Source organism: Xenia sp. Carnegie-2017, unplaced genomic scaffold (assembly GCF_021976095.1).
Source record: "Xenia sp. Carnegie-2017 unplaced genomic scaffold, XeniaSp_v1 HiC_scaffold_22, whole genome shotgun sequence".
Taxonomy (NCBI): domain Eukaryota; kingdom Metazoa; phylum Cnidaria; class Anthozoa; order Malacalcyonacea; family Xeniidae; genus Xenia; species Xenia sp. Carnegie-2017.
Genome location: NW_025813485.1, coordinates 2743216 through 2754399, shown reverse-complemented (window position 1 = coordinate 2754399; position 11184 = coordinate 2743216). Strand labels below are relative to the sequence as shown.

The window sequence follows — 11184 nt, the reverse complement described above, 5'->3', positions numbered from 1 at the left end:
CGAGAAAAGTACTTCAACACCGTTTGTTACAGAAAGCACTGAAGAACCGACTGTCACCACTGGTACTCCAATGTTGTTGATGAAAGTACCACAATTGGTCCTGATGAAGAAACTACAACTACAACAGAAAGCACTGACAGACAACACCGTTTGTTACAGAAAGCACTGAAGAACGACTGTCACCACTGGTACTCCGAGATAAGTACTTCAACACCGTTTGTTACAGAAAGCACTGAAGAACCGACTGTCACCACTGGTACTCCTGAGATAAGTACTTCAACACCGTTTGTTACAGAAAGCACTGAAGAACTTGTCACCACTGGTACACCACCTGATGTAGAAGAAACTACAAAGCTACAACATTCGAAAGCACTGAAGAACCGACTGTCACTGGTACTCCGAGAAAAGTACTTCAACACCGTTTGTTACAGAAAGCACTGAAGAACCGACTGTCACCACTGGTACTCCTGAGATAAGTACTTCAACACCGTTTGTTACATGAAGAACCGACTGTCACCACTGGTACTCGAGATAAGTACTTCAACACCGTTACTGAAGAACCGACTGTCACCACTGGTACTCCACAATTGGTCCTGAAGAACTACTACAACATTCAACACTGTCTTGTACTTCAACACCGTTTGTTATAGAAAGCACTGAAGAACCGACTGTCACCACTGGTACTCCGGTCCTGAAGAAGTACTTCAACACTGACGCTCCTGTTCAACACCGTTTGTTACAGAAAGCACTGAAGAACCGACTGTCACCACTGGTACTCCTGAGAAAAGTACCACTTTGTTACAGAAAGCACTGAAGAACCGACTCACGGTGAGAAAAGTACTTCAACACCGTTTGTTACAGAAAGCACTGAAGAACCGACTGTCACCACTGGTACTCCCGAGAAAAGTAACACCGTTCTTCTGTCAACTACTACTTCAACACTGTTTGTTACAGAAAGCACTGAAGAACCGACTGTCACCACTGGTACTCCCGTGAAAAGTACTTCAACACCGTTTGTTACAGAAAGCACTGAAGAACCGACTGTCACCACTGGTACTCCGGTGAAAAGTACTTCAACACCGTTTGTTATAGAAAGCACTGAAGAACCGACTGTCACCACTGGTACTACCGAGAAAAGTACTTCAACACCATTTGTTACAGAAAGCACTGAAGAACCGACTTTCACCACTGGTACTCTCGAGAAAAGTACTTCAACACCGTTTGTTAAACTGAAGAATCGACCGTCACCACTGGTACACTTCAACACCGTTTGTTACAGAAAGCACTGAACTGTCACCACTGGTACTCCGTGAAAAGTACTTCAACACCGTTTGTTACAGGCACTGAAGAACCGACTGTCACTACTGGTACTCCCGAGAAAAGTACTTCAACACCGTTTGTTATAGAAAGCACTGAAGAACCGACTGTCACCACTGGTACTCCCGAGAAAAGTACTTCAACACCGTTTGTTATAGAAAGCACTAAAGAACCGACTGTCACTACTGGTACTCCCGAGAAAAGTACTTCAACACCATTTGTTACAGAAAGCACTGAAGAACAGACTGTTACCACTGGTACTCCGGTGAAAAGTACTTCAACACCGTTTGTTACAGAAAGCACTGAAGAACCGACTGTCACCACTGGTACTCCCAAGAAAAGTACTTCAACACTTTTACATTATGTGAACGTAAAAGTTCAAAATGATTATGGTAATGATGTTGATGTACGAACGAACTCTGAAATTTTTGATGATTTTGTTGTTGAAGAAGGATCACAGTTTGAAGTGAACAGAACAAGTTTTTCCGATGTGCCCTTTATTCTTAGAGTCTTTGATCGTCGTGATGGCATTCCTGTTATTATAGATGAGAATAATTATGTTGTTATACACCCGACTGTTTCGAAGGATTATATTTACAAAATATTAGTGAAACCGGGTAGGTTGTAATCATTTACTAGTATTTTTCGTTACATATGGTTCCTTGCATAATTTTCTCGTGTTTCCTTTTTTTTTCTATCAGGCGAGAAGAAATTTTACGTTGTTTTCTTGATTGTAAATAATCACGGAGATGATATTGTGGTGTCTACCGAACTTCCTGGATCATCAGGGGAAATACCAATTAAAACTGGTACTACTTTTGTTGTCAGTGAACAACCTAGCAACGACAATCCTATTGCTGTAACAGCAATTGACTCAAAGAGCTCTAGGGAACTAAACATTAATGGTGAAAGAAGTGTTGAAATCAAGCCTAGTTCTATGTTTGGTGCATCATTTCAAGTTTTGTTTGTTGGCACAGTAATTCCTGGTATGTATTCTTTTTTTCTTTTTTTATCTTACGTGTAATATTATATTGTTTAATTTGTTGACCATCCATACTATTGATCTAGTGATTTGAAATTGTTGTCCTGCGAAAGTGTGTTTTAGTATAAGACTTAAGTTGTCTTCTTTTGTTTTTACTTTAACTGCTTTGTTCATTTGACAATTCAAACTAAAAAGTTAAAATAGTTGCTCTCCTCTGCCTTTTTTGTTTTGTCACACTAAGTTTTTAAAGAGGATCTGCAAGTAATAGTTTCAGATTAGTTGATTTGTATGTTTTGGAATTTTTTTGTAGTTTATATGTTTTAACTTTTTTTTCATGATTTTGAATTAATTTAAATATTTGCTCAAGGCATTTTGTATTTTTGTTATAAATATAGCTCCCACATTTGCTCCTGGCACGAAGGTGTATTTCGTTTCTTTCATCATTTCGAACACATATGGTTACAACATTAACCTTAAATCTAACCTAAGGAACCCTTTTAATGATCTGGTTATCATTAATGGTCAAACAGTTAGTTTAGAAGTGAAAGTGTCGAATGCAGAACCTATTATGTTCGAGGCATTTGTCCCAGAGATTGGCGAAACAATTAAAATCAACGGTGTCATAAAGTACAATCTACGTCCAAAAGAAAACTCGGGCAATTTCACCATTTTAAGCCTAGAGGAAAATCCCGGTATTTGGACTTCTCATAATTTTTTTTATATGATTTTGATAGAAGAACGATGTTTCTTTATAGTTGATATTGTTGTCAATTTAAAAAGAAAAATTTTGTTAGTTGTGTTAGTAATTTTTTTGTTCTTTTTTTAGCATTGTTTAAACCCCAACCAACAAGTTTAAAAACAACACCAGGTAAAAAGTCCATTGTTTCGTCGCAAAATCTTGCTTTTCGAGAAACCTCAAGACGTTTAGATACGAGTAAAACGAGTGATGTGATGAGCGATGTAAAATATTTGATTTTTGAAAGAAGTTAGCTTGATACGACTTGATCAAAAGAATTGAATTATGTTTTTTATGTAAAATTGTGAGTTTTTTTCTAATGCTATTCATTTGGTCTGAGGGTACTTTTAACTTTTATGGGATTAATGCATGCGACGTTTCATGACTAATATGAGTTTGATTGTAAGAATAAAAATGGAGTTTATTGGTTGATTTGATTGCGATGTCTATATTGGTTACATTTAGACGGTATATAATTGTGATGGAGTTTCTATACATGGTTTTTGATTTTAGTTATTTTCCAATTTAGTTTATTAAACTGTTGTATTTAATGTTGTTTTCTTTTAGTGATTGCAAAAACAACTGGGACTCCAGATGTTAAAGGTACTGCATAGATCCATTATAGATATTAAATTCCAATGTTTTTCTACAAATTTTAATGCGATTGTTTACGAAACAAAGTTATGTTTTTTATTGATTTTATATTTGCTTAAACATTTTGTATTTAAGTTATCATTAAATGTTTAATTTTTGGTGTATTTTTAGAGAAGTACTTTGTCAATGTTACCATTGTGAACGAACATCATGGACAGATTAGGGTTATAACTACTCATCCTCAGTACGGTTTATTCGACATGAATAAGAACGAACGGTTCCACATTGTATACGAGAGTGACACTTACTCAGAGTTTTACATCACAGCGTTTCATAATTTCCAGACAATCACAATAAATGGAACGGCTTCAGCTTTGATATCAAGTACAACTTCAAGTATTCCATTAATTTATTATGTTCCCGAGTTTAATGAGAGCGCGATCGTAAGTACAACAGTTATCATAGAAACCAAACCAACATCTACCACCAGCACTGAAAAGAGTAAAGCCCCAGTTGTTGGTCCTGGGGTAACAGAACCTACAAATACTACAACATTCGAAAGCACTGACGCTCCTTCCGAGAAAAATACTTCAACACCGTTTGTTACTGAAAGCACTAAAGAACCTACTGTCACCACTGGTACTCCCGAGAAAAGTACTTCAACACCGTTTGTTACAGAAAGCACTAAACAACCGACTGTCACCACTGGTACTCCCGAGAAAAGTACTTCAACACCGTTTGTTACAGAAAGAACTGAAGAACCGACTATCACCACTGGTACTCCCGAGAAAAGTACTTCAACACCGTTTGTTACAGAAAGCACTGAAGAACCGACTGTCACCACTGGTACTCCCGTGAAAAGTTCTTCAACACCGTTTGTTACAGAAAGCACTGAAGAACCGACTGTCACCACTGGTACTCCGGTGAAAAGTACTTCAACACCGTTTGTTACGAAAAGCACCGAAAAACCGACTGTCACCACTGGTACTCCCGAGAAAAGTACTTCAACACCGTTTGTTACGAAAAGCACTGAAAAACCGACTGTCACCACTGGTACTCCCGAGAAAAGTACTTCAACACTGTTTGTTACAGAAAGCACTGAAGAACCGACTGTCACCACTGGTACTCCCGAAAAGTACATCAACACCGTTTGTTACAGAAAGCACTGAAGAACCGACTGTCACCACTGGTACTCCCGAAAAAAGTACATCAACACCGTTTGTTACAGAAAGCACTGAAGAACCGACTGTCACTACTGGTACTCCCGAAAAAAGTACTTCAACACCGTTTGTTACAGAAAGCACTGAAGAACCGACTGTCACCACTGGTACTCCCGAGAAAAGTACATCAACACCGTTTGTTACAGAAAGCACTGAAGAACCGACTGTCACCACTGGTACTCCCGAGAAAAGTACTTCAACACCGTTTGTTATGGAAAGCACTAAAGAACCGACTGTCACTACTGGTACTCCCGAGAAAAGTACTTCAACACCATTTGTTACAGAAAGCACTGAAGAACAGACTGTCACCACTGGTACTCCGGTGAAAAGTACTTCAACACCGTTTGTTACAGAAAGCACTGAAGAACCGACTGTCACCACTGGTACTCCCAAGAAAAGTACTTCAACACTTTTACATTATGTGAACGTAAAAGTTCAAAATGATTATGGTAATGATGTTGATGTACGAACGAACTCTGAAATTTTTGATGATTTTGTTGTTGAAGAAGGATCACAGTTTGAAGTGAACAGAACAAGTTTTTCCGATGTGCCCTTTATTCTTAGAGTCTTTGATCGTCGTGATGGCATTCCTGTTATGATAGATGACAATAATTATGTTGTTATACACCCGACTGTTTCGAAGGATTATATTTACAAAATATTAGTGAAACCGGGTAGGTTGTAATCATTTACTAGTATTTTTTGTTACATATGGTTCCTAGCATAATTTTCTCGTGTTTCCTTTTTTTTTCTATCAGGCGAGAAGAAATTTTACGTTGTTTTCTTGATTGTAAATAATCACGGAGATGATATTGTGGTGTCTACCGAACTTCCTGGATCATCAGGGGAAATACCAATTAAAACTGGTACTACTTTTGTTGTCAGTGAACAACCTAGCAACGACAATCCTATTGCTGTAACAGCAATTGACTCAAAGAGCTCTAGGGAACTAAACATTAATGGTGAAAGAAGTGTTGAAATCAAGCCTAGTTCTATGTTTGGTGCATCATTTCAAGTTTTGTTTGTTGGCACAGTAATTCCTGGTATGTATTCTTTTTTTCTTTTTTTATCTTACGTGTAATATTATATGGTTTAATTTGTTGACCATCCATACTATTGATCTAGTGATTTGAAATTGTTGTCCTGCGAAAGTGTGTTTTAGTATAAGACTTAAGTTGTCTTCTTTTGTTTTTACTTTAACTGCTTTGTTCATTTGACAATTCAAACTAAAAAGTTAAAATAGTTGCTCTCCTCTGCCTTTTTTGTTTTGTCACACTAAGGTTTTTTAAAAGAGGATCTGCAAGTAATAGTTTCAGATTAGTTGATTTGTATGTTTTGGAATTTTTTTGTAGTTTATATGTTTTAACTTTTTTTTCATGATTTTGAATTAATTTAAATATTTGCTCAAGGCATTTTGTATTTTTGTTATAAATATAGCTCCCACATTTGCTCCTGGCACGAAGGTGTATTTCGTTTCTTTCATCATTTCGAACACATATGGTTACAACATTAACCTTAAATCTAACCTAAGGAACCCTTTTAATGATCTGGTTATCATTAATGGTCAAACAGTTAGTTTAGAAGTGAAAGTGTCGAATGCAGAACCTATTATGTTCGAGGCATTTGTCCCAGAGATTGGCGAAACAATTAAAATCAACGGTGTCATAAAGTACAATCTACCTCCAAAAGAAAACTCGGGCAATTTCACCATTTTAAACCTAGAGGAAAATCCCGGTATTTGGACTTCTCATAATTTTTTTTATATGATTTTGATAGAAGAACGATGTTTGTTTATAGTTGATATTGTTGTCAATTTAAAAAGAAAAATTTTGTTAGTTGTGTTAGTAATTTTTTTGTTCTTTTTTTAGCATTGTTTAAACCGCAACCAACAAGTATAAAAACAACACCAGGTAAAAAGTCCATTGTTTCGGTGCAAAATCTTGCTTTTCGAGAAACATCAAGACGTTTAGATACGAGTAAAACGAGTGATGTGATGAGCGATGTAAAATATTTGATTTTTGAAAGAAGTTCGCTTGATACGACTTGATGAAAAGAATTGAATTATGTTTTTTATGTAAAATTGTGAGTTTTTTTCTAATGCTATTCATTTGGTCTGAGGGTACTTTTAACTTTTATGGGATTAATGCATGCGACGTTTCATGACTAATATGAGTTTGATTGTAAGAATAAAAATGGAGTTTATTGGTTGATTTGATTGCGATGTCTATAGCGGTTACATTTAGACGGTATATAATTGTGATGGAGTTTCTATACATGGTTTTTGATTTTAGTTATTTTCCAATTTAGTTTATTAAACTGTTGTATTTAATGTTGTTTTCTTTTAGTGATTGCAAAAACAACTGGGACTCCAGATGTTAAAGGTACTACATAGATCCATTATAGATATTAAATTCCAATGTTTTTCTACAAATTTTAATACGATTGTTTACGAAACAAAGTTATGTTTTTTATTGATTTTATATTTGCTTAAACATTTTGTATTTAAGTTATCATTAAATGTTTAATTTTGGTGTATTTTTAGAGAAGTACTTTGTCAATGTTACCATTGTGAACGAACATCATGGACAGATTAGGGTTATAACTACTCATCCTCAGTACGGTTTATTCGACATGAATAAGAACGAACGGTTCCACATTGTATACGAGAGTGACACTTACTCAGAGTTTTACATCACAGCGTTTCATAATTTCCAGACAATCACAATAAATGGAACGGCTTCAGCTTTGATATCAAGTACAACTTCAAGTATTCCATTAATTTATTATGTTCCCGAGTTTAATGAGAGCGCGATCGTAAGTACAACAGTTATCATAGAAACCAAACCAACATCTACCACCAGCACTGAAAGAGTAAAGCCCCAGTTGTTGGTCCTGGGGTAACAGAACCTACAAATACTACAACATTCGAAAGCACTGACGCTCCTTCCGAGAAAATACTTCAACACCGTTTGTTACTGAAAGCACTAAAGAACCTACTGTCACCACTGGTACCCCGAGAAAAGTACTTCAACACCGTTTGTTACAGAAAGCACTAAAGAACCGACTGTCACCACTGGTACTCCCGAGAAAAGTACTTCAACACCGTTTGTTACAGAAAGCACTGAAGAACCGACTATCACCACTGGTACTCCTGAGAAAAGTACTTCAACACCGTTTGTTACAGAAAGCACTGAAGAACCGACTGTCACCACTGGTACTCCCGTGAAAAGTACTTCAACACCGTTTGTTACAGAAAGCACTGAAGAACCGACTGTCACCACTGGTACTCCCGTGAAAAGTACTTCAACACCGTTTGTTACAGAAAGCACTGAAGAACCGACTGTCACCACTGGTACTCCTGAGAAAAGTACTTCAACACCGTTTGTTACAGAAAGCACTAAAGAACCGACTTTCACCACTGGTACTCCCGAAAAAAGTACATCAACACCGTTTGTTACAGAAAGCACTGAAGAACCGACTGTCACCACTGGTATTCCCGAGAAAAGTATTTCAACACCGTTTGTTACAGAAAGCACTGAAGAACCGACTGTCACCACTGGTACCCCGTGAAAAGTACTTCAACACCGTTTGTTACAGAAAGCACTGAAGAACCGACTGTCACCACTGGTACTCCGGTGGAAAGTACTTCAACACCGTTTGTTGTAGAAAGCCTTGAAGAACCGACTGTCACCACTGGTACTACCGAGAAAAGTACGTCAACACCATTTGTTACAGAAAGCACTGAAGAACCGACTGTCACCACTGGTACTCCGAGAAAGTACTTCAACACCGTTTGTTACAGAAAGCACTGAAGAACCGACTGTCACCACTGGTACTCCCGAGAAAAGTACTTCAACACCGTTTGTTACAGAAAGCACTAAAGAACCGACTTTCACCACTGGTACTCCCGAAAAAAGTACATCAACACCGTTTGTTACAGAAAGCACTGAAGAACCGACTGTCACCACTGGTATTCCCGAGAAAAGTATTTCAACACCGTTTGTTACAGAAAGCACTGAAGAACCGACTGTCACCACTGGTACCCCGTGAAAAGTACTTCAACACCGTTTGTTACAGAAAGCACTGAAGAACCGACTGTCACCACTGGTACTCCGGTGGAAAGTACTTCAACACCGTTTGTTGTAGAAAGCACTGAAGAACCTACTGTCACCACTGGTACTCCCGTGAAAAGTACTTCAATACCGTCTGTTACAGAAAGCACCGAAGAACCTACTGTCACTACTGGTACTCCTGAGAAAAGTACTTCAACACCATTTGTTACAGAAAGCACTGAAGAACCGACTGTCACCACTGGTACTCTCGAGAAAAGTACTTCAACACCGTTTGTTACAGCCGACTGTCACAACTGGTACTCCCGTGAAAAGTACTTCAACACCGTTTTTTACAGAAAGCACTGAAGAACCGACTGTCACCACTGGTACTCCCGTGAAAAGTACTTCAACACCGTTTGTTACAGAAAAGAACCGACTGTCACTACTGGTACTCCTGAGAAAGTACTTCAACACCATTTGTTACAGAAAGCACTGAAGAACCGACTGTCACCACTGGTACTCGAGAAAAGTACTTCAACACCGTTTGTTACAGAAAGCACTGAAGAACCGACTGTCACCACTGGTACTCCGGTGAAAAGTACTTCAACACCGTTTGTTACAGAAAGCACTAAAGAACCGACTGTCACCACTGGTACTCCCGAGAAAAGTACTTCAACACCGTTTGTTAAAGAAAGCACTGAAGAACCGACTGTCACCACTGGTACTCCCAAGAAAAGTACTTCAACACTTTTACATTATGTTAACGTAAAAGTTCAAAATGATTATGGTAATGATGTTGATGTACGAACGAACTCTGAAATTTTTGATGATTTTGTTGTTGAAGAAGGATCACAGTTTGAAGTGAACAGAACAAGTTTTTCCGATGTGCCCTTTATTCTTAGAGTCTTTGATCGTCGTGATGGCATTCCTGTTATTATAGATGAGAATAATTATGTTGTTATACACCCGACTGTTTCGAAGGATTATATTTACAAAATATTAGTGAAACCGGGTAGGTTTTAATCATTTACTAGTAATTTTCGTTACATATGGCTCCTTGCATAATTTTCTCGTGTTTTCTTTTTTTTTCTATCAGGCGAGAAGAAATTTTACGTTGTTTTTTTGATTGTAAATAATCACGGAGATGATATTGTTGTGTCTACCGAACTTCCTGGATCATCAGGGGAAATACCAATTAAAACTGGTACTACTTTTGTTGTCAGTGAACAACCTAGCAACGACAATCCTATTGCTGTAACAGCAATTGACTCAAAAGCTCTAGGAACTAAGCATTAATGGTGAAAGAAGTGTTGAAATCAAGCCTAGTTCTATGTTTGGTGCATCATTTCAAGTTTTGTTTGTTGGCACAGTAATTCCTGGTATGTATTCTTTTTTCTTTTTAATCTTACGTGTAATATTATATTGTTTAATTTGTTGACCATCCATACTATTGATCTAGTGATTTGAAGTTGATGTTTTGTTCATTTGGTTGCTATATGTTTTGTGTAGTTTATAGAGTTTTAACTTTTTTTAATGATTTTGAATTAATTTAAATATTTGCTCATGGCATTTTGTATTTTTGTTATTAATATAGCTCCCACATTTGCTCCTGGCACGAAGGTGTATTTCGTTTCTTTCATCATTTCGAACACATATGGTTACAACATTAACCTTAAATCTAACCTACGGAACCCTTTTAATGATCTGGTTATCATTAATGGTCAAACAGTTAGTTTAGAAGTGAAAGTGTCGAATGCAGAACCTATTATGTTCGAGGCATTTGTGCCAGAGATTGGCGAAACAATTAAAATCAACGGTGTCATAAAGTACAATCTACGTCCAAAAGAAAACTCGGGCAATTTCACCGTTTTAACCCTAGAGGAAAATCCCGGTATTTGGACTTGTCATAATTTTTTTTTATATGATTTTGATGGAAGAACGATGTTTCTTTATAGTTGATATTGTTGTCAATTTAAAAAGAAAAATTTTGTTAGTTGTGTTAGTAATTTTTTTGTTCTTTTTTTAGCATTGGTTAAACCGCAACCAACAAGTATAAAAACAACACCAGGTAAAAAGTTCATTGTTTCGGTGCAAAATCTTGCTTATCCAGAAACATCAAGACGTTTAGATACGAGTAAAATGAGTGATGTAATGAGCGATGTAAAATATTTGATTTTTGAAAGAAGTTAGCTTGATACGTCTTGATGAAAAGAATTGAATCATGTTTTTTATGTAAAATTGTGAGTTTTTTTCTAATGCTATTCATTTGGTCTGAGGGTACTT

At 37.0% G+C, this 11184-nt stretch overlaps 1 protein-coding gene across 1 annotated transcript; it reads left to right on the top strand.

The window, feature by feature from the left end:
• Positions 1 to 103: 103 nt before the first annotated feature.
• LOC124446913 lies at positions 104 to 11091 on the top strand. The gene is made up of 18 exons (XM_046997796.1): positions 104 to 148; positions 903 to 1026; positions 1341 to 1934; positions 2019 to 2303; positions 2695 to 2991; positions 3126 to 3167; positions 3603 to 3638; positions 3801 to 4682; positions 5284 to 5523; positions 5608 to 5892; positions 6287 to 6583; positions 6718 to 6825; positions 7195 to 7230; positions 7392 to 7616; positions 9674 to 9913; positions 9998 to 10105; positions 10496 to 10792; positions 10928 to 11091. Exons 1-18 carry the CDS (start codon positions 104 to 106, stop codon positions 11089 to 11091), a joined length of 4305 nt encoding a protein of 1434 aa, XP_046853752.1.
• Positions 11092 to 11184: the final 93 nt, after the last annotated feature.